This window comes from Pelophylax lessonae (genome assembly GCF_965119305.1).
Source record: "Pelophylax lessonae genome assembly, chromosome: 2".
Classification (NCBI taxonomy): domain Eukaryota; kingdom Metazoa; phylum Chordata; class Amphibia; order Anura; family Ranidae; genus Pelophylax; species Pelophylax lessonae.
The window spans coordinates 54,297,702-54,322,221 of NC_138769.1; the positions used below are offsets into that span (position 1 = coordinate 54,297,702).

General features: G+C 45.6%; 1 protein-coding gene across 1 annotated transcript in view; it reads left to right on the forward strand.

Moving 5' to 3' along the window:
• The window catches only part of HLCS (holocarboxylase synthetase), a 294,423-nt gene that overhangs the window by 267,644 nt on the left and 2,259 nt on the right, over positions 1-24,520 (forward strand). The window contains exons 10-11 of the mRNA XM_082247766.1: positions 422-536; positions 9,656-9,869. Of these exons, the coding sequence (XP_082103892.1) occupies positions 422-536; positions 9,656-9,869 (329 nt within the window). The remainder of the gene's footprint in view (positions 1-421; positions 537-9,655; positions 9,870-24,520) is intronic.

A 24,520-nucleotide genomic window follows, 5' to 3' on the forward strand; every position in this document is an offset into this window, starting at 1 on the left:
CAACAATGGACACACAGAGCAGGGTTTAGGTGCGAGCAAACATGAGTACCCCCATAATAAATGGCTTGCTATGGAGGCACTCAGCATAATGTGGGCAGGGGACTTGAGAAAAGGAGGGAGGGCTGCCCTTTGCAATACCATTGCACAGAGCAGGCGGTATACCATGTTTGTTATTTAAGAAAAAAACACTTAGACCTTAGATTTTTGGTCACATGGCCTGAAGCAAGCATGTTACACTAACATTAGGTTGATCTAATGTTGGTGTACTATTGACTAAATCTATGAATGTTGGTCCTAGGCTACAGGGCAATTTTGCCGGTTGCAGTCCTTCTTTTGCATGTTGTTGGAGATCTGTTTTGTAAGAAATACCTAAAAAAAAATTATATTGCTTTGCATCTTTTTTTTCTTCCTCTCACGGCAGGATATTGAATTAAAAGTGAAATGGCCAAATGATATTTACTACAGTAACATGATGAAGCTGGGAGGAGTCTTGGTCAACTCGACACTCATGGGGAATACCTTTCATATTCTCATTGGTACAAATTATTACTTATTTTGTTATCAGACTCATTTCAATATTTATTATTCTTTGCTACAAGAGGATCTTATAGGCAAATATGTCTACTACAGTCATCCAAGCTTGTTTACGTACATGTCTTGTAGGGAAATTTGATCAGAGACTATGGGTTTGGTTTACTGAATGAGTGAAAGCTGTTGGCATAGCAAAGAGAATGTTAGTAAATGGTTAAGCGGAGTTCACTTTGAATACCCAAATTTGTGCAAGAGAAACTGAAAAAAATAAACACATGACGTTTGCTTACACATGGTTTCACCTGATTCTCTAAGCTAAGTTAACAGCCTCCATTCATTAGTACAATGGCCATCAGCCTATAAACTATAGGGAGTAGAGAGAACGGCAGTGCCTGACATCGCCAAAGGACCATTAACTCTAATGGTTATAGACTTTGCACATGATAGGTATTTAGTTGGAGGCTGCAGACATGCTCCAGAAGGCAATGATATGCTGGTGATGTTGCTTGAGGTCAGTGGAGATCATTCCTATTAACACAGACTGCTAGGACCTGAGGTTCACTCAACAAATATCAATGTGTGTGTGTGTGTGTCTGTGTTGTTTGTTCCCAACAAAATTTCAATCACTGCCATTTTTAAAAAAAAACTTTTCAAAACTGGTGGCTTCTTTTCATGCCCTAAGACAGGGTCCATTTATTGGGATTTTATTTGATAGACCAGCACAAATTGGCACATAATTGTAAAAAAAAGTGTGGTGTGCATTTCTATTCAGCCCCCCTGAGTCAATACTTTGTAGAACCACCTTTCACTGCCATTACAGCTGCAAGTCTTTTTGGGTATGTCTCTACCAGCTTTGCACATTGCAAAATAGGTCAAGCTCTGTCAGATTGGATGGAGAGCGTCTGTGAACAGCAATTTCTCTTTCATTCATTGACGGACACAGCTCCTTATCTTCTTGACCATTGGGTTATACTGTCCCCTACAGGAAAAAGCTTGACTACACCTATGGGCAGTCCCCAGGGGTATACACCCACTCTCAGCTATAGGCACTGCCTAGTCAAGAGTAAGGACCTAGTTCCTTGCTGGGATTTCTGGTCCTGGCAATTTTTTTCCTTTTCAATGGAACTTTTTCCTATCTTTGTTATTTTGTTCCTGTGAGAATCTACAATCAACTGCCGGACTGGGTGACAAACTGGATAATCTAGATCAGCCTTTCTAAACCTTTTCACAAAGAAACACTTGAAATAACTTTCTGGTTTCAGGGAACCCCTGCTAAAAATTTCTATATCTGCAACTCATGATACAATAGTGTGATGATGGTCAGTGGGAAGAATACACCTTACACTTGTGGTTATTGGGAAAAATTACCCTCTTACAGATAGCTAAAAAGATTAGTGGTGTCAGTGGGAACTTATCTTAGAGGCAGAAATTGCTCAAGGAACTCCTTGCAATCTCTGGAGGAACCCTAGGGTTCAGAAACTCTGAACTAGATCCAGAGGGTCTCCCCAGTCTGGTCAGTGAGCACGTGCGAGCCTTAGCTCCGCATACGTCAACCGTGATATAGCCCCACAGGACGGGGCTGGCCTGTGAGTTAAACGTCTCGCGAGGGCGACAGCCACCCACATTCCGATGGAGCTGTGCTCTGTCAGGAGCGGTGGGACCCCTGGGTTCCCCTCCCTTCCCCCAGCCCCTCAATAATTCTGGTGGTCATTGTGGGTCTTCCAGCCCCCTTCTCCCCCCACATGCCACATGCTCTTAAGGGGGGCTTGTTGGAGTTGCTGCTGACCGTTTTTTTCCTGGTGCACAAGGTGGGGGGGTTGAGCAGGTTTCCTCGCCACCCTGGGGGTTGGTAACTAGGGCAGGGATGTCCTCTGGGCTCCCTGCTGCAGTTGTTGGGCTGGGGGAGTAGATGGTTTAGCATCCGTGGCCGGATCCAGCCAAATATTTAAGCCACGGCTTTGGGGCCTACTGGTCGGGAACTATGTAGGGCGGCCCCAGTGAGGGTGGCTGAAGCCACTGCCCACCGTTTGGGCATCTGCTCTCCCTTCCGCTACCCCTGGGTGGTCGGCTCCGCTGGGGCTCGCCCCCAAGCGGTTGGGCGTCCACAAAAAGATAGGCCGCAGCTTGCGGCCTACTAGGCCATGTGACCGAGTCGGGCACCTCCGTTGGGGGTTGGCCCCAGTGAGGTTACTGAACAGTGGCGGCCGGTGCATAGGGGGCGCCAGGGCGCCGCCCCCCCTGAAAAAAGGAAGAAAAAAAAAAAAGATTGCAAAACGAGCAATAAAGTTTGAAAAAAAAAAAAATTGCGTTCGCCGCCGCCGCCAGCCGATGTGGAGGGGGTGGGGGGGTGGGGTTACCACCCAGAAGAGGCGCCGATTGGCTGCCTTCTGGGGGGCGTGGGGGGCGTAACCTGGGCGCAAGGCAGATTCCTTGGAAACCCCCACTTCGTGGATTCCTGGCTGTGATTGGTCCAGCCTCCAGCCTGGACCAATCACAGCATCCAGGACATCCAACGCTGACCCCGCTTACGTCACTCGCAGCAGTGGACCGGACCGCGGGCGATGGAGTCGGGTGGACACCGGACGGGAGTGACGGCGGCACCGGAGAGGAGACCAGACCACCGGAGGTCATCTGCTGGAAGAAGACATCACCACCGGTGAGTCCTCGTGGTCCTCCTGTCCTGTCAGTCCTCCATGACCACCCATCCAGCTTTTCCACCGCCATCCCCCTCTGCTCTGCCTCATCCCATGAGTCATGGGATGAGGCAGAGCAGAGGGGGATGGCGGTGGAAAGGCTGGATGGATGGATGGATGGTCATGGGATGAGGCAGAGCAGAGGGGGATGGCGGTGGAAAGGCTGGATGGATGGTCATCATGGGCCATGACCATCCATCCATCCATCCAGCCTTTCCACCGCCATCCCCCTCTGCTCTGCCTCATCCCATGACCATCCATCCATCCATCCATCCAGCCTTTCCACCGCCGTCCCCCTCTGCTCTGCCTCATCCCATGACCATCCATCCATCCATCCATCCATCCATCCATCCAGCCTTTCCACCGCCGTCCCCCTCTGCTCATGCCCTCATCCCATGACCATCCATCCATCCAGCCTTTCCACCGCCGTCCCCCTCTGCTCTGCCTCATCCCATGACCATCCATCCAGCCTTTCCACCGCCGTCCCCCTCTGCTCTGCCTCATCCCATGACCATCCATCCATCCAGCCTTTCCACCGCCATCCCCCTCTGCTCTGCCTCATCCCATGACCATCCATCCATCCAGCCTTTCCACCGCCGTCCCCCTCTGCTCTGCCTCATCCCATGACCATCCATCCATCCAGCCTTTCCACCGCCGTCCCCCTCTGCTCTGCCTCATCCCATGACCATCCATCCATCCAGCCTTTCCACCGCCATCCCCCTCTGCTCTGCCTCATCCCATGACCATCCATCCATCCATCCAGCCTTTCCACCGCCGTCCCCCTCTGCTCATGCCCTCATCCCATGACCATCCATCCATCCAGCCTTTCCACCGCCATCCCCCTCTGCTCTGCCTCATCCCATGACCATCCATCCATCCAGCCTTTCCACCGCCATCCCCCTCTGCTCTGCCTCATCCCATGACCATCCATCCAGCCTTTCCCACCGCCATCCCCCTCTGCTCTGCCTCATCCCATGATCATCCAACCATCCAGCCTTTCCACCGCCATCCCCCTCTGCTCTGCCTCATCCCATGACCATCCATCCATCCAGCCTTTCCACCGCCATCCCCCTCTGTTCTGCCTCATCCCATGACCATCCATCCATCCAGCCTTTCCACCGCCATCCCCCTCTGCTCTGCCTCATCCCATGACCATCCATCCATCCAGCCTTTCCACTGCCATCCCCCTCTGCTCTGCCTCATCCCATGACCATCCCTCCCACTGCCATCCCTCTCTGCCTCATGCCCTCATCCCTCCCACCGCCATCCCTTTGCCTGATCCCATCTCTCCCACCACCATCCCTCTGCCTGATCCCATCTCTCTCACCTCCATCCCTCTGCCTGATCCCATCTCTCTCACCTCCATCCCTCTGCCTGATCCCATCTCTCCCACCACCATCCCTCTGCCTGATCCCATCTCTCCCACCACCATCCCTCTGCCTGATCCCATCTCTCCCACCACCATCCCTCTGCCTGATCCCATCTCTCCCACCACCATCCCTCTGCCTGATCCCATCTCTCCCACCACCATCCCTCTGCCTGATCCCATCTCTCCCACTGCCATACCTCTGCAGGGGGCATGTACGCTGGTCACTGTATTGAAAGGGGGCATGCACGCTGGTCACTGCATTGAAAGGGGGCATGCACGCTGGTCACTGCATTGAAAGGGGGCATGCACGCTGGTCACTGCATTGAAAGGGGGCATGCACGCTGGTCACTACATTGAAAGGGGGCATGTACGCTGGTCACTACATTGAAAGGGGGCATGTACGCTGGTCACTACATTGAAAGGGGGCATGTATGCTGGTCACTACATTGAAAGGGGGCATGTATGCTGGTCACTACATTGAAAGGGGGCATGTACGCTGGTCACTACATTGAAAGGAGGCCTGTATACTGGTCACTACATTGAAAGGGGGCCTGTATACTGGTCACTACATTGAAAGGGGGCATGTACGCTGGTCACTACATTGAAAGGGGGCATGTACGCTGGTCACTACATTGAAAGGGGGCATGTACTGTGTGGTCTGTGCTAGGGGGTCTGTACTGTGGGGTTTGTACAAGGGGCCTGTACTGTGGGGTTTGTGCCACTCTGTCAGTGTATCCCATAATAGGGCCCCTGCTCCCTATTATGGGATATACTAGTACTGATGGAGCCCTTAATATGTGATATATTGGGAGAATTGGTTCACGCAAGCAAAATACAGGGGACAAAATGGGTGGGGTCTATAAGGGGTGTGGCTTCTGAGAAATGGGAGGGGCCAAAATAGAAGGGCGGGGTCTTGCGCCCCCCCATCTTAAAACTTCACCAGCCGCCACTGTTACTGAAGCCCCTTGCCTGGCTGGGATCCATGCACTTGTGGCCTTAAAAATTTAGGCCGCGGCTTGCGGCCTATTAGACCATGCGGCCAGCTTAGTGCCTCTCTTGGAAGGGTGGCACTGTGGGCAGTTTATTTTTTGATGGCAGCCATGCTGCCATTATTGTGTAGGGCACTTGCCCCTTTTTAGCTCTGCAGGCCCATCAGGGTACCCTGTTTGCGCGTCCACATTGCGGCGGGCAGCCCCCTTTTAATGGAACTATTTCCTATTATGCAGGCCTCTATGGAGGGGCTCAGAGGGCGACCCCCTTGGTTTTTTTTTGCAGGGTCCAGTAGGTGGCTCATTCGTGGGCCCTCGGTCGGCGTCCCCTTTGCGGGTTAGCAGTTGGAGGCCCTCGTCTGATTATGTTTTCCGGATGAGCTTAGTATATACCGCCCTCCCCTGCCTTATCTGTCTCATCGGATCCTGACTCTGTTTCGGCCGCCCCTGATGCGAGTCACCTTACTGGGTCTGCATACACGCACCCTTAGTGCTCAGATAGTGAGGATGATTCCTCTGCTTCTCTAGCCGCACATGGAAAGGCACTGGTGGATGCACTGATTGTGTCAGTGCGAGAAAGTTTAAAAATGGAGGATGTGCCTGATGCTGCGTTGGAGGCGCTGATCCCTTTTGGCATCCACAGGCCCTCCAAAGCGGCGAGGGTGTTCCCCTTTTGCGCTTACTTTGACAACATTGTCGCAATGCAGTGGACTCGCCGGTTTCCAGGTAAATAAAGCTACCTTAATTCAGGTTAAGAGTCCCCGGCCTTTAAAGATCCAGCTGATAGGCGGGTGGAGGCTCTGACCCGCCATATGTTGACTGTGGCTGGTTCGGCACTTAGGCCAGAATTTACTATTGCCCTGTTGTCTCAAACTCTGAGTGGGCTAAACTTTTACGCCGGAACCTGGAGGGGAAACAACTTCCCCCTGCCTTTGCAGAGCTGGCGGATCAGTTGATCCAGGGGCTACAGTTTATCTGTAATGCCTCTTTGGATACGGCTTCTTTAATTTAATGCTGTTTGTATCAGCAGTGGTCCTTCGGCGTATTATCTGGCTGAAATGCTGGTCTGCGGACCAGACTTCTAAGAAGGCCTTATCTGATCTCCCCCTTGTGGGGATCGTTTGTTTGGGGCTTCCTTGGATGACATCATTAAGGGTCTCACGGGAGAAAGAGTACTCTTCTTCAGCATATAGTAAAGGGAGGGTGACCAGCGCTATGGACTAAGGATATATGAGGGGACAAATAGATAAGTAAATTGAAGGTGTGAGCTGCCACCAATCAACCCTTAAGTGCAAGGGTGAAAATGAAATATATTATGTGGCGATTGGTATCGGCGCTACCTTACAATATAAAACGTGACTTCCCCAAAGTGTGGGTGAAAAATTATATAAGGGTGTCACCAAAAATAATTTTTTTGTGAGTAGATTAAATGAAATAAACAATCCGTGTATTTATTGAATTTCAAATAAAAGACAAATATAGTGATACATGTGCAATATACATATCGAAATGGTGAAAAAAAGGAAAAAAAATTAAGGAAAAAAAAATTGGGGGGGGGGGGGTGTTCCCACAACCACAAGTGTTATATCAGGTATACACTTTTTCTGATATATCTGTGCCACACAAGTATTGAAAGTAAACAGGTGCTACTGTGCAGAGTTCAAAATGACCACAACCCCAAGTGTTATATCAGGTGTGTACTTTCCCTGATATATGTGCCACACAAGTGCTAAAAATAAGCAAAAGCTGCTGTGCAGAGTCCAAAGTGTCCACTAGGTGGCGTCTGCAATACGACCTGTGCAGCTGTATGGGGGGTCTCTTCTCCGTATTTGGGGGAGCAGTTCCGAGCCGGTGGTCTGGTGCCCTAAATGCTCATAACGAGAGAAGGCCCCAAAGTGAATAGATAATCCATACAATAGCGGCAAAAAAGCGCAGTACACTCACTGTTAAGATGATCTGGATCAGAGTAGAAAAAAACAGTCCGCGCCGCGATGCTTCCGCGTTCCACGGCCGACAACCGGAAGTGACGTTGCACGTTCTAGACTCCGCCCTTTGGGGCCTTCTCTCGTTATGAGCATTTAGGGCACCAGACCACCGGCTCGGAACTGCTCCCCCAAATACGGAGAAGAGACCCCCCATACAGCTGCACAGGTCGTATTGCAGACGCCACCTAGTGGACACTTTGGACTCTGCACAGCAGCTTTTGCTTATTTTTAGCACTTGTGTGGCACATATATCAGGGAAAGTACACACCTGATATAACACTTGGGGTTGTGGTCATTTTGAACTCTGCACAGTAGCACCTGTTTACTTTCAATACTTGTGTGGCACAGATATATCAGAAAAAGTGTATACCTGATATAACACTTGTGGTTGTGGGAACACCCCCCCCCCCCCAATTTTTTTTTCCTTAATTTTTTTTCCTTTTTTTCACCATTTCGATATGTATATTGCACATGTATCACTATATTTGTCTTTTATTTGAAATTCAATAAATACACGGATTGTTTATTTCATTTAATCTACTCACAAAAAAATTATTTTTGGTGACACCCTTATATAATTTTTCACCCACACTTTGGGGAAGTCACGTTTTATATTGTAAGGTAGCGCCGATACCAATCGCCACATAATATATTTCACTCTTCTTCAGCAGGCTACCAAGTGCATGGAGCCCCACCGTAGATGCACACAGGCAGAAAAGGATTCTATCCAGGAGCTAGCAGCAGATAGAATCCTTTTCTTCCTGTGTGCATTACTGGTCCCACTTCCTCAGACCTCCGGTGAAGGTCCACATTATGCCACCTGGTGGATCTCCTTAAATATCGGCTGGCTGACAGGGCCATACCTACCTTCATGTACCTTTTTGATTGCAGTATTTCTTTAACAACCAAGTGATATATATGCAGACCCCTTAAAGATACTCTGCAAGGGACCACGTACTGGCCTATATTATGTGGGATCCTTGCTGGAACCCCGGGGAAGATTGTGGCCTTTGCACGTTTCCTTGCAGGCACTTTATGTCTGGACATACCATCCTCCACAGCAGACTCCTACCTACCCTTTGTCACTCTCTTGCCGCCTTTCACACTCATCTGGAAATCAAATCACTCCACTGATATAACCCTGAAGAAAGGCATCTGTGCCTGAAATGTGTCGGTTTGGAGTTTTTTCACATGCTTCTTATATACCGTTGATCCACACCGCATACCATTTCACATTTTATGTGTTTTTTTTTTACTGTATTTAAGGTTTTTTACCTGTGTATTTCTTTGTATGTCTTGTACTCCAATGTGATTTTTTTGGGTCGCTACCCTTTGTATATTTCGATCCAATGATCTGTTTTATATGTAATCAATAAATATATAATTTTTACCTAATTTGGAAGTGTGGTTGCCTACAAAGTCCCATCCCCAGGTGGGGTTTCTCTTTTTTGTATCGCTTCGGGACGATGGCAACCCACATCCAGGGTTTCTATTAACTGGGGACTTTCTACAGATTGTTTGTCACCTCTCACAGAGAAGACAGTACTCCCCCTGACAATGCTTTCAACTGCTTTCCTCTCCAAAAGGATGGCAGTCATGTAAATACTGATGTCTGTGCAGCTCTTGGCGTGGTTGCAGTTGGATCACTGGGGGACAAGAGATTTAGGAAATGCTTTTTCCTGCCTGCAAAGTCTGATGACATCATCACAGCCTAGGCAAAGTCACTGATTTAAAGGACTGCATTTTAATGGAAGAATTATGTTGCTGCTATGACATGTTAGCAATGTAATCTTGCAGGCCAATAAAGGTACTGAAATGTCCAGGCTCAGGCACAGATCACCATTAATTTCAAATTTCAGTTCTTGTCTGTATGACACCCAAGGGATGTAGTATTTGTTTCTGAAGTAGAAAGTGAGAACAAAGAAATGAGAGTGGGGAAATAAAAACTCAAAATATTTGGACCTCCCTTTGTGTGTATGGCTGATTGTTTTTCCACTTTGAAGTGGCCCTTGACAAGTTTCAGTGGTAGAAAAGTCAGACTTTTCCATTGCTATGATTTCCTTTACTAACAATCCAATCTCCTTTCAGGCTGTGGGTTCAACGTCAGTAACAGCAACCCGACAATCTGTATCAACGATCTCATCTCAGAACACAACAAGCGCTATAAAACAAATATTGAACCTCTAAGGGTGGATACACTAATAGCCCGGTCTGTGACTGCTCTAGAAGCCCTCATTAATACATTTCAATTGATTGGACCCAGTGGCGTCTTGCCTATGTACTACAAATACTGGGTACACAGGTAGGTGGCTTTGTCTTTGTTCCTTACCCGTGTCTCAATGTGGACCAAAAGTTCACATGTTGAAAACATCAAGATAACTTATCACAGACTCTATATGGTCAAGTGTGGAATTGCGTGTTTTAAATTATAAATATGTCATTCAGAATCATTTAATCCATCATCAAGATAAGGACATTGTCAGCAAGTGATGGGTAAACATATAATTCGTCTAATGTACAGTCACGTGACTAGGCAATGCCTCCATTGAGGAGCAACTCCACGTAACTAAACTTCAGGTGCTGTCCAGAAAAGACTTCCACCATGTTAAAAGGAACCTGTTAGGTTCTATGTAGATGGCTTTTTTTATTTATTTATTTTTTTTTGCATGAGAACTGCTTTTCTCTACATAAAAATCATTAGCATTGCAAAAACAGCTTGTAGCAGGTTGATGCAGATTGGAAGGAGGTCAAGAGGAGGTCAACTGCAAGTCAAAGGCAGTTGTGAAGGAACTCTGGTCTTGGAGGTCAACCAGACCGGTGTCAAATGTAAGCAGAATGCACCTGCAAACAAGTTGCATTTGCCTATTCACACAGACAGGACCTTATTTTGTCCATTTTGCTAAATGTTTTGGAGTCAAAGAATGAGACAGAATTGGTAGTTTTTAAGTGTGTAATGGAATTTAAATGGGTCCTGATGACTACAGAAACTCCTTCAAACTTTTCTGGACCTGTTCATCTTGCCAAAAAACTGCTCCTTTTATTAGCTTTTTTATTTTGCTTTTTTTAAAGAAAAAGTGACAAGTACACGAAAAACAAAAACATTCAAAAAAACAAATAAAATAAATACTCAAACAAAAAAAAAACTACTGTATTTTCTGGCGTATAAGACTTTTGAACCTCAAAAAAATCCTCCAAAAATGGGGAGTCCTCTTATACGCCGAGTATAATATCTCCAAGGTACCCTAAGTATAAGTATTACCAGTAGATGTAATCTCTCAAGACGCTGGCTGTGGGGGAATCCTGTACCGGAATACCGTATGTACCATAGCTTCGGCTACATACAGTTTACCGCACTGAGCCAATCACGGAGAGCGATGTATTCTATTATTGAATGCAAAGCCTGCTCGGATTGGCGGAGTAACATCAGCCCACCTCTCTGACTCTGTACGGTACGAATACCGGTACAGGATACCCGCACAGCCAGCGTCTTGAGATTACATCTACTGGTAATACTTATACTTAGGGTACCTTGGAGATATTATGAGAGATTACATGTATTACAGTACTTGGGGTACCTTGGAGATCTTTTAGAAATCTGATGTTTTTCAATGGTGTTGCCTTGCTTCGGAAGGGAGGTAGTCTTATACAGCGAGTATAGCCCAAAACCTATGTTTTAACTTGAAAATTAGGTGGGTCGTCTTATACGCCAGAAAATACGGTACACTAAATTATAAATGTAGGGTTTTTTTGGTTTTTTTTTTTTTCAACATTTACCATTTTGTCCACATCCACAAAATGTTGCTGATGGCAAAAACCAATGTAGCCACAATCACTTCGCTCCACTCATCCCTAGTATAGGTGTAGTTAAAATCAATAAGCAACATCAAATTATAAATCAAGCCAGTGTCAAAATGCCTTTTTGTACACTGTATAGGAAAAAGTTAATTGTAATAGCTTATGAAAGATATTACATGTTTTAAGAATAATTTACAGTGTTAGAAAATATGCCTCTTTGCTAGTCGAAGAGATGAATATCTGTGTGGACAGATCTCTGCAGGTACTGGACTGAAACCATTTGGGCTTCCAAGGCCAGACTACATCTCAGCAACATAGCCAACATTGGCAAGCATTCATTTTCGAAGAACAGGATGTGATGAAAGCTTTATCAGGTTAATGATCAAAAAGGTCAATACACAATCCACAGAGTTTATTTATTAAAAATCTAGTGCTCTATTATACAGCAGAAGCACATTTGGTTTACAAATCCTTACTCAGTGTACTGAGCAGTAAGGAAGGCTGTGTAAGCCTGCGATATACTGGGTGACTTGTTTTTTATTGATAAACTCTGTGAATTATGTACAGTGCTGTGAAGAAGTATTTGCCCCCTTCCTGATTTTTTACTTTTTTGCATATTTGTCACACTTAAATCATTCAGGTCATCAAATTTAATTTTTTTAATATTACACCAAGGTACCCTGAGTAAATACAAAATGCAGTTTTTAAATTATTTAATTTATTAAGGGAAAAAGCTGTCCAAACCTGCCTGGCCCTATGTGAAAAAGGATTTGCCCCACTAAACCTAATAACTGGCTGTGCCACCCTTGGCAGGAACAACTGCAATCAATTTTTTGCGATTACTGGCACTGTCTCTTTCGCTGTGGAGGAATTTTGGCCCATTCTTCTTTACAGAATTGTTTAATTCAGCCACTTTGGATGTTTTCTTCAGAATGAACACATGGTCATGCCACAGATTCTCAATTGGATTTAAAGTGATACTAAAGTCTTGGTTTTTTTTTTTAACAAACATGTTATACTTACCTCCTCTGTAAAGTGGTTTTGCACAGAGCAGCCCAGATCCTCCTCTTCTTGGGTCCCTCTTTGGTGTTTCTGGCCCTTCCCTCCTGTTGAGTGTCCCCTCAGAGCTTACTATGGGGGCACCTGAGGCGAGCCACAGCTCCCTGTGTCCAGTCAGACATGGAGCCACGGTCCGGCTTGCCCCCTTTCTCTCCTCATTGGGTGACTGACTTTGAATGACAGCAGCGGGAGCCAATGGCACCACACTGCTTTCTCAGCTAATGTGGAGGGGAGTCCCAGGCAGGCAACACACTCCTGCAACATTGCTGAATCAAGATGTGGCTCAGGTAAGTAGTAGGGGGCTGTGGGGCGCACAGAAGGCTTTTTATCTTAATGCATAGAATGCATGAAAGTAAAAAACATTCTGCCTTTACAACCACTTAAAGTCCGGACTTTGAATAGGCCACTCTAAAACCTTAATTTTGTTTTCTTTGAGCCATTCAGAGGTGGACTTGCTGGTGTGTTTTGGATCATTGTCCTGCTGCATAACCCAAGTGCACTTGAGCTTGTGGTCACAAACTGATGGCCGGACATTCTCCTTCAGGATTTTCTGGTAGAGAGCAGAATTCATGGTGCCATAAATCATGGCAATTCGTCCAGGTCCTGAAGCTGAGCATGAGCTGGTCCAGAGCATCACACTACCACCACCATGTTTGACTGTTGGTATGATGTTTTTTTATTAAAATGCTGTGTTAGTTTTAAACCAGATGTAACGAGACTCACACTTCCAAAAGTTTAACTTTTGTCTCATCAGTCAACAGAATATTTGCCCAAAATTCTTGGGGATAACCAAGATGTTTTTTTTTTGGCAAATGTGAGATGAGCTTTTGTGTTTTTTGGTCAGCAGTGGCTTTCACTTTGGAACTCTCCCATGAATGCAATTTTTGCCCAGTTTATTTCTTATAGTTGAATCATGAACACTGACCTTACCCGAGGCAAGTGAGGCCTGCAGGTCTTTAGACAATGTTCTAGGTTTCTCCTGGATGATGAGTCATCGTGTTCTTGGAGTAATTCTGTTCGGCTGGTCACTCCTGGGAAGGTTCACCTCTGTTCCAAGTTTTCTCTATTAGTGGATAATGGCTCTCACCATGGTTCGCTGGAGTCCCAAAGCCTTAGAAATTGCTTTGAACCGTTTCCAGGCTGTTCTCATCTGTTTTTGAATTTCTTTAGTTCGTGGCATGTTGTGTTGCTTTTTGAGATCTTTTAGTGTACTTCACTTTGTCCGTTCACTTCTGTTTAACCACTTAAGCCCCGGAAGATTTTACCCCCTTCCTGACCAGGGGGTATTTTGCGATTCGGCACTGCGTGGCTTTAACGGACAATTGCGTGGTCCCGCGACGCTGTTCCCAGATGAATTTGATGTCCTTTTTTTGCCACAAACAGAGCTTTCTTTTGGTGGTATTTGGTCACCTGTGCGATTTTTTTTGATCATGCGCTATAAACAAAAAAAGAGCGACAATTTTGTAAAAATAACAGTATTTTTCACATTTTTTTATATGAAATTCCCCCCCAAAAAAATGTAAAAATCAAATTTTTTTTTAAATTTTTGGCCAATTTGTTTTCTGCTACCTATGTTTGGTAAAAAAATCACAATAAGCGTATTTTGATTGGTTTGCGCAAAAGTTATTGCGTTTACTAACTAAGGGAAAGATTTTTGTAATTTTTGTTGTTTTTTTTTAACGAGTAATGACGGCGATCTGCAATTTTTTTTTTTTTTTGCGGTACTGCGACATTGCGGCGGACAGATCGGACCAGTGACTGACATTTTTGACACTTTTGGGGGTACCAGTGACATTACTACAGTAATCAGTGCTATACATATGCACTGTTACTGTAAAAATGACACTGGGAGGGAAGGGGTTAACTTTATTGGAGAGGGAGGGGTTAAGTGTGTCCCTAGGGGCGTGTTTCTTACTGTCATTGGATGTGGCTGTGTGTGTAACAGCACAGATCAACGGTCCTACATAGCAGGACCGAGTGATCAGTGCTTTTACACCAGGGAGAATGACAGGCGGCTTTGTTTACATTAGCCGCCTGCCTTTCTCCCTCTCGTACCCGACGATCGCGAGTGACCGGCGGACATCGGGTCCGCCGGTCACACGCATCGGCTTCTTCGGGTACGAGCGGGGGCGGGAGCGCGCCTCTGGCGGCGCGCGCTAGCCCCCTATTCGCTCTCAGGCTAGTGACATACCGGTACATCACTTTGCCTGGGAGGGGCTGACCGCCGCCGTATATAGTCGGGCAGCGGTCGGCAAGTGGTTAAGTGATTTCTTAATTCAACAGGTCTGGCAATAATCAGGCCTAGGTGGGGCAAGTGAAATTTAACTCCACTTTCCAAGAAATATAGTTAATCATAGTTAATTTTTTACATTCGCAGGCAGGTTTGAACAGCTTTTTTACCTTAATACAGAATATTAAATCATCATTTAAAAACTGCATTTTGTATTTACTCGGGTTATCTTTTTGTAATATTAAAATTTGTTTGTTGATCTGAGTCATTTAATGTGACTAATATGCAAAAAAAATAAAAAAATCAGGATACTTTTTCACAGCACTGTATGGGCTCCAGCTTTAATTTTCTTAATTTTTTTTTGATAAATTATTTATTTATCGTTTAAGGAATTAAGCAGTGTATTCTAAACATAAAGGAAAGTACCTATGACAGCAGAGTATACACAAATGGAAGGACGGGTGATGAATCCTGTATGGAGGGTGCTAATAATGACCAGGAGCTGGCAACATTCAGCAAAAAAGGTTGAATTTCGAGATCATTTTTGTATTTTACATTTATAAGCATCAAATGGATGGGGCTGAGAGGATCCCGGCAGGGAGGCTGATACCCATTGCATGATGATAGCAGCCAGTAGGTTGAGGAAAGCTCATTAATTTGGTCAGCTTTATCAGGTATTGATAGCCATGGAACTGCTCAGCTATACGTTAAACCAGCTGACAAGTGGGCTGTCTTAGCAAGACAAACCTGCCAATTAGGTGCAACAAAGAAGGTGAGTTAGTTTAAAGCAGTGGTCCTCAACCCTGGCCTACAGGGCCCACTAACAGGCCAGGTTTGCAAGATAACTGAAATACATCCCAGGTGATATCATTTGCTGCTCAGTGATTGCAGTACTCTAGTCTGCATCTCCCCAAGGTAATACTTAAAATCTGGCCTGTTAGTGGGCCCTGAGGACCGGAGTTGAGGACCACTGGTTTAAAGGATCAGTTCACCTTTTGGAACATGTATTAAGGGTGGAACATGTAACCTAACATAAATAAAAAGTTCAGCACAATCATATAAAAGTTACACATAATAAACCATATTGAATGTGTCTAAACAACAAAAATATTTAGGGTGGTAAATATGAGTCCACTGGTATGAGGAAGCAAAACTCCAGTCTATACGGTTCAGAGATAAATAATATGTAAGCAAGTAAGTGCAAATCCTCTAGTATAAGAAACAAAGCTCCAGTCTGTAAAATACATTGATAGGTAAAGGGAGAGTTCCTCAGTGGGTACACAGAGCAAAGACCAAAGTACTGATGTAAATTCATGCGATGATTCCTTAGGTGCTCCTATATTCCCACCACCAAGGCATTATCTGCCTCTCACCTCCAGACCCAGACCCTGCAGGGTCAGACAGCATAAAACCAGATATCCAATAGCTCCAATCTTCATATGCTGGTGATAGCTAAGCAAAAAGGAAAGGAAAGGAAGCAAAAATCTAGTGCTCTCCGTGAAGTAGAAACTTTTTATTAAAGTAAAAAAGGTTGCACTTACATAAGAACGATAAAATACAAGCATCTAGGAAGCAGTGTGTGCACCTGCGTCTTCCTGATGTACCAAGATGGCCGCGGGTCACGTGACTTCCCCTGTACGCGTTACATCCTTGTGTGGGCGGGACTCCATCAGCGGGGATAGGGAAGCATGTTACAGACCCAGCTTATAATATCACAGTTCCGCCTCTACGCTGATTATGGCGTCACTTGTTGCCAGAGAGACGCGCCTCTCCTCCCATTCAGAGAAGGGGCTTATCAGCCAGCGGGGGTATACACAAACTTCGACCATAATTAATAGCTAGTGAATCATATTCCTTAACTAGCTCTACAGTATATACCAACACCAGTTAATAAAACAGGGACAAAATCCTCATGTTGAATGGTCACAATTCTATTTCTCTGCGGACAAATTCATAAATAAGCTCCATGCAAATTACCAATTTGTGATTACCAACATGTAATTTGCATGGAGTTTATTTATGAATTGTGACAATTGAACATGAGGATTTTGTCCCTGTTTTATTAAAGCGGAGCTCCCGCCTCGGAAAAGTTTTTTAGATAAAAATACCCCCGGGACAGTCAGGGCTAGTGCATTTCATAATGGATAGTCTCTGAACTGTCCCAGGTTGCACTTACCTTTTAGAAGAAATACTTACCTTGAAAATGACTTGTCCAGCGCTGCTGCCATCTCAGGCGTGGGCAGCTGAAGCCAGAGCGTCCTCTTCGGTGTCCTCTTTGGTCCCAGAATGCCCTGCACCAGCCCCGCTCGTCAGTTCCGGTGCAGGCGCGTCATCCCTGCACAGCTTCTGGGCATACCCAGAAGCTGTTTAGCAGGGAATGACGTGCCTGCACCGGAACTGACGAGCGGGCCCGCTGCAGGCGCATTGATTCCTGGGAGCGATGACGTTCAGCTCCCAGGAGTCAATGCAAACAGGAAGAGACAGCGTGGGCCGCGGCCGCAGAGGGAGGAAGTGGAAGAAAGGTAAGTATGTTTTCTTCAATAACAAGGTAAGTAAACAAAAAAAAAAATGGTGCTATCCATTTCTTTTTCAGGTGATTGTCAGCAAGCGGATGGCCCAAAGTGGTTTTTGAGGCCGGAACTCAGCTTTAAGTGCAACCGTTTTTACTTTAATAAAAAGTTTCTACTTTACGGAGAGCACTAGTTTTGCTTCCTTTCCTTCTACATGTACTTATTGTGGAAGAGGTCCAGGATAGCTATCTCCAGCATATGAATATTTGAGCTATTGGATATCTGGTTTTATGCTGTCTGACCCTGCAGGGTCTGGGTCTGGAGGTGAGAGGCAGATAATGCCTTGGTGGTGGGAACATATTGTTTTTCTCTGAACCGTATAGACTGGAATTTTGCTTCCTCATACCAGTGGACTCATTTACCAGCCTAAATATTATTGTTTAGACACATTCAATATGGTTTATTATGTGTAACTTTTATATGATTGCGCTGCAATTTTTATTTATCTTTTTTTAGAGGCTTTATGTGATTGTCCTTTAGTGTTCAGCTGTCGATCCCTATTTAGGTACTCATCATTTTGAGTTCAGTGCTGAATATTTATCGATATTTCTGGAACATGTAACCTGTTCCAGCTCCTGCTGCCTTTCCCCCTGATCCCCCCCCCCCTCTTCAGTGTGACAGTGGTTGGTGGATCGTCTACATGCACCCACTGTCACAATTTAAAAACCGTTCCGTTGTGTGGGGCTTACCGCCCATGTGGCTGCGTCATTCATTCACAGTTTCCCGTGAATTAATGAATTACAGCTTCTGTCAGCCACTGTGGCAGATGGCTTGTATTTCTGAATAAACTGCTGCTGATGAGCGCCCTTGCAGTTCATTCCTAAGCCCTGCAGCTTTCAAACAGACAGCCTGTATCAGAGGTATGGATTGAAAACTGCAGGGATTGTCTGCAGAATGCTTACCTTGCACCAATGATCATGGGTGCAATGCTTTCCAGGCTTTTGCAGGGAAAAAAATAAATGCACATTTTTCTCTTTTGCCGGACACAGCTCCTGATATTCATAATTGGGTTATACTGCCTTCTACAGGAGTAGGACACTAGGCAGAAAATAATTCTGGCTACACTCATGGGCAGTCCCGGGGGGTATACTCCCTCTCTCTGCTATAGCAACTCAGTTTTTTCTGCCTAGTCAGGAGTAAGGACCAAGTTACTTACTTTTGTCCTGGCAATTTTTCTTTTTGGATAGAAATTTTTTTCTCCTGTTTTTTTCCTGTGAGATCTACAGTCAACTGCCGGACTGGGCGACGGGCTGGATAATCTAGAGCCAGTGGTCACCATAGTCTGGCCAGCGAGTGTGCGCAGACCTCCGCTCCGCACTAGGTCGGCGACGACATTGTCCCACTGGACGGGGGCTGGCCTGCAAGTTAAACACCTTGCGAGGTCGCATACGACCGGGTCTTGGCCCGAGTCGCAGCGTTCCTCCTGGCCAACAGTCCCCCATTTTGAGAGGGGTTCTGTCTGGAGTGGTGCCCACCTGCTTCCTGGTATGGTGAGTTGCCCCAGTGACAATGTTCATTAGAACGAAACGTACGTCGGATTAGTGGTAGCGATGACGTCTTATCGTCTGTAAGGATGCCAGACATTGTGGGTAACTGATTTGCCTATAATATCCTTCTTTCTTGTAAGTAAATGTCTATACCAATATTTTTTTTTTTTTTTTTTTTTAATGGATGTCTGCGCAATGAGTTGTTTCCTCCTTTTTATGTGTGACACAACCAGCTGGAGTGTGGTTTACTAGCACAGCTTGATATTAATGAGATGTGGTTTATCCATCCATAATGAGAGCCTGGATTTGCTATGAAAGTGTCATCCCATCGATGAGGTGCTCTTTGCTTGCATTGAAAAAGCTGCAAAAAGGCTGTGTTAGACCTCCATCTGGTAAGAGGCAAATCCTCTTTTGTGTGCAGTGGAGCACGGTGTATTAAACTAGGTTCACAATTTTATACAGGAAGAATCACCTCTGAATGGTTGTTGGGAATCTACATCTGATCACACTATCTTGTGCATGGGACTTTTTTCATCTATTTAATCATGGACTCACTTTTGGTTTAATTATTTCACTTTGTTTGTGAAACAACACCTTTTTTTAATCGATGCTGTTAGTGATTATTTTTAGCACTGTTGTTTTGGATAAGCACGTTTATTTGTTATACATGTTGAGTAGCTGTCCCCCCCCCCCCCTCTCCCCCTGGAGGGTTTTGGGCGGGACCCCCAGGTTCCCCTCTTTCCCACAGGCACCCCTCCTGCCAAGTCCCTCATCCTGACCCATTTTGTTGTGTTTTGACATTGGAAATAGTGGCGGCCATGACAGTGGAGCCCTGTGGGTTGCGATTTCAGTGGTGGGGGCCCCTCCTCATCCCCTGGTGCGGACTCCTGGATCATTTTACTTCCTGATCCCTGCAGGTGTAGTGCAGATTCTCCTGGTAACTGCAGGTCCCTGTTTCTGTGGGTGGTTAGTCTGGTGGGTTCCTCTCCCTCTCTGCTGAGGATCACGTGGTGCTTTGTGCCTGGTGACCAGGTGGTGCTGCCAGCACCGTGGGGGTTGTCCCTTAGTAGTGTTTTACACTTTTTGTGGGGTCCCCCTGGTGACTCATGAAATCTTTGGAGCATGTTTCCCTAGCTGATCCCCTCTCTAAAGCTGCGGAGCCCTCCGGGTCCCAACCATCCATCCATGCACTGACGGCAGTCCTGGAGTCCCTTGTGTCCCAGGTGAAGGTGGCTTGTGTGCAACAAGCTAGCAAAAAGTGCCCCCTGAATTCCCCTGCCTCGTCTGTCACATCAGATCCTGAATCTGATTCAGCCGCTGCGGAAGTGGGTCACCCTGCTGGGTCTGCAACCACGCTCCAGGAATCCCCTGATAGTGAAGATGATTCCTCCACGTCTACAACTGCACTTGAAAAGGCGCTGGTGGATGCACTGATTGCATCTGTGCGTGAGACCCTGAAGATGGAGGATGCAACTGAAGCTGAGACGGAGGCGCAGATGCCCTTTGGCACTCGCAAGCCATCCAAAGCGGCAAAGATGCTTAATTTCCCCGCCTATTTTAACAGAATTGTTGCTAAAAAAGGGGGACAACCAAAGCGTCCCCATGGGGTCCCCAAGCGCTTTACTAGGTATTACCCCTATGAGGAGTCCCTTCTTAAAAAGTGGACTGTTCCACCGTTGGTGGACCCTCCTGTTTCCAGATTAAACAAGGCAACCATGGTTCTGGTTGAAGTGTCCCCGACCCTTAAGGATTCGGCTGACCAGAAGGCGGAAGCTGTGACCCACACTATGTACACTCTAGCTGGTTCGGCAATGATTCTGGTTTTCACCACTGCCCTAGTGTCGCAAACTCTGACCGAGTGGGTTAAGCTCCTGCACCGTGACCTGGAGGGGGAACAGCTTACCCCTGCCTTTGCCAAGCTGGTGGACCAGCTGGTCCAGGGGCTGCAGTTTATCTGTGATGCCTCTTTAGATGCGGCTCCCCTGATGGATCACCTCTCTGTTTTGGCAGTGATCCTTCAGCATGTCTTTTGGCTCAAGTGCTGGTCTGCGTATGAGACTTCAAAAAAGGCCTTGACTGATCTTCCTTTTCAAGGAGATCACCTGTTTGAAGCTACCCTGGATGACATCATTAAAGGTCTTACAGGGGGGAATAGTACTAATAGTAAGGCTACTAAGGGCAAGGAACCTTGTTGTAGACATGGGCCTTCCTTAGCTCATAAGAAGTTTTTTTTTCGTCCCTCAGGGTCGACTGACAAGGGCTCAAAGCCTTGCAGGGCCTCTTCTGAAGGATCCAAACAAACCTGGTCTGGCAAGCCAAGGTTGGTCTTCTCCAGACCCATGGACAAGGCTCTTACTGCATGAAGATGCGCCCTCACCCGTATCAGGGGTGGGGGGGGGGGTGTCTTCACTTTTTTTTCGGACCCGTGGAATTCCCGTGTGCAAGACAAGTAATTCGGTCCAGCTAGGGTTGAACAGAAATTGGCCTTGAGTACCATCAAGAGCCAGGTGTTTGGCTTTGGCGGTCTTCTTCCAATGACCTTTGACCACACACTCCCTGGTGCGTACCTTTCTTCATGGTGTCCAACATTTGTTTCCTCCAGTGCGGGCTCAGTTGCCGCATTGGGATCTTAATTTGGTGCTTTCAGCTCTACAGAAGCCTCACTTTGAAAAAATTTTCAGGAGATTCCCCTGTTTACGCTGTCCCCAAAGGTGGCCTTTTTAGTGGCTATCACCTCTGCGCGCAGGATGTCTGAACTGGTGGCGTTATCGTGTCATTTACCTTACCTGGTGATTCACAGGGATAAGGTGGTTCTTCGCCCCTGTCCGTCATTCCTTCCAAAGGTTGTCTCTGATTTTCATTTGAATGAAGACATTGTGTTGCCTTGCATGCCTTGGATGTGGTTCAGGCAATTAGGGTGTGCCTGGCAGCTACGGAGTCTTTCAGGAAGCCAGACTCTCTCTTTGTGCTCACGGATGCACCTCGAAAAGGATTGTCCGCTTTCTCTGCGACCATTTCCAGATGGATTAGTGTCCCCTGGGCTTTCCGTCATCAGGCCTCAGTAATGCGGGTTTGCAAGGCGGCCACCTGGTTGTCGGTGCACACTTTTACAAAGTTTTATAAAGTGGATGTGTTGCCATCTGCGGATACTTCTTTTGGCCGCAAGGTTTTGCAGGCTGCTGTTGAGAGGACTTGATCCTCTTTGAGGGTGTATTGTTTTTTTCAGTTGGGCTCCAGTTGTTTGGTTGAGCTCCTGTTGCCTGGTTGGCTAATGTTTAGCCTTGGAAATTTTTGTTGTTCCCACCCCTCATGTTTAACACTGCTTTGGGATGTCCCAATGGTTATGAATATAAGGAGCTGTGTCCGTCAATGAACGAAAGAGAAAATGAGATTTTTGACTTAACGTAAAATCCATTTTTCTGATAGTCATTGATGAACACAGAACCCACCCCTCTATGGAGTTACAGTTGTGCTTATAAGTTTATGTACCCTGGCAGAATTTGTTTTCTTGGCCATTTTTCCGAGAATATGAATGATAAGACAACAACTTTTCTTTCACTCATGGTTAGTGTTTGGCTGAGGCCATTTATTATCAATTAACTGTGTTTACTCTTTTTAAATCATAATGACAACAGAAACTACTCAAATGACCCGGATCAAAAATGTACATACCCTGGTGATTTTTGCCTGATAACATGCACACAAGTTGATACAAATGGGTTTGAATGGCTATTAAAGGTAACCATCCTCACCTGTGATCTGTTTGCTTGTAGTTAGTGTGTGTATAAAAGGTCAATGAGTTTCTGGACTCCTGACAGACCCTTCATCCAGTACTGCACTGATGTTTCTGGATTCTGAGTCATGGGGAAAGCAAAATAATTGTCAAAGGATCTGTGGGAAAAGGTAGTTGAACTGTATAAAACAGGAAAGGGATATAAAAAGATATCCAAGGAATTTAGAATGCCAATCAGCAATGTTCAAATTCTAATCAAGAAGTGGAAAATGAGGGGTTCTGTTAAAACCAAACCACGGTTAGGTAGACCAACTAACGATTCAGGCACAACGGCCAGGAAAATTGTTTGGGATGCAAAGAAAAACCCACAAATAACTTCAGGTGAAATACAGGACTCTCTGAAAACATGTGGTGTGGCTGTTTCAAGATGCACAATAAGGAGGGTCGAGTCGCCAGAAGAAAGCCATTAATACGCAAATTCCACAAAGCATCCTGCTTACAATACGCCAAACAGCACAGAGACCAGCCTCAAACCTTCTGGCACCAAGTCATTTGGAGTGATGAGACCGAAATTGAGCTTTTTGGCCACGACCATAAAAGCTACATTTGGAGAGGAGTTAATAAGGCCTATGATGAAAGGTACACCATTTCTACTGTGAAACACGGAGGTGGATCGCTGATGTTTTGGGGATGTGTTAGCTACAAAGGCATAGGAAATTTTGTTAGAATTGATGGCAAGATGAATGCAGTATGTTATCAAAAAATACTGGAGGAAAATTTGCATTCATCAGCCCAGAAGCTGCGCATGGGACACACTTGGACATTCCAACATGACAATGATCCTAAACACAAGGCCAAGTCGACCTGTCATTGGCTACAGCAGAATAAAGTGAAGGTTCTGGAGTGGCCATCTCAGTCTCCTGACCTCAGTATCATTGAGCCACTCTGGGGAGATCTCAAACGTGCAGTTCATGCAAGACAACCCAAGAATTTACAAGAACTGGAGGCTTTTTACCAGGAAGAATGGGCAGCTTTACCACCTGAGAAGATAAAGAGCCTCATCCACAAATACCACAAAAGACTTCAAGCTGTCATTGATGTTAAAGGGGGCAATACACGGTATTAAGAACTGGGATATGTAAACTTTTGATCAGGGTCATTTGGGTAGTTTCTGTTGTCATTATGATTTAAAAAGAGTAAACACAGTTGGTTGATAATAAATGGCTTCAGCCAAACACTAACCATGAGTGAAAGAAAAGTTTTTGTGCGGTTATTCAAATTCTCTAAAAAAACAGCCAAGAAATCATAAATGCTGCCAGGGTATGTAAACTTATGAGCACAAATGTATAATTCTCCTGACACTGCTTGTAACAAAACTAATTGGCTTTAGCAGAGAGAGGGAGTATACCCCCTGGGACTGCCCATGGGTGTAGCCAGAATTCTTTTCTGCCTATTGTCCTACTCCTGTAGGGGGCAGTATAACCCGATGGTTATGACTATCAGGAGCTGTGTCTGTCAATGAACATCAGAGAAATTGATTTTACGGTAAGTCAAAAATCCCATTTTTTTTTCTACAAAATATGTGCATTTATTATTTTCTTTCTAAAAAAGGTGAACTTATTATTTCAAGAAAGTATTTAGGTATTGCATTTTCTGTATGAAAGTGAAAAACCTCTTCAAAGCCTGCTTGAAATTACAATGTATATTGACTCTGACAGACATTATGCTAACAACTTCCTTTATGGGAGATGGAGAGTATGTATAATAATGACTGCATATTCCACTAAGCACCAGAGTCTGAGTGCACTGTCCTTTGCACTCAGCGTATAGCAATGAAGTGGGAGGGCAAGAAGCACATGTCCATTTTGAGACAGCAATATTTTAAAGTATTTTTAGGCAAAAATAAGTTGGATATCATAATGCAGGGGTGAGAATAAATTTTTGATCCCCGGCAGATTTTGTAAGTTTGTCCACTCACAAAGAAATAAAGGGCGCAGATTTTCAATCCATGGCGGCGTATTGTGTTACCAATGGTTTGTTTGGTGACTGTGGTCCCAACTGTCTTGAGATCATTCACAG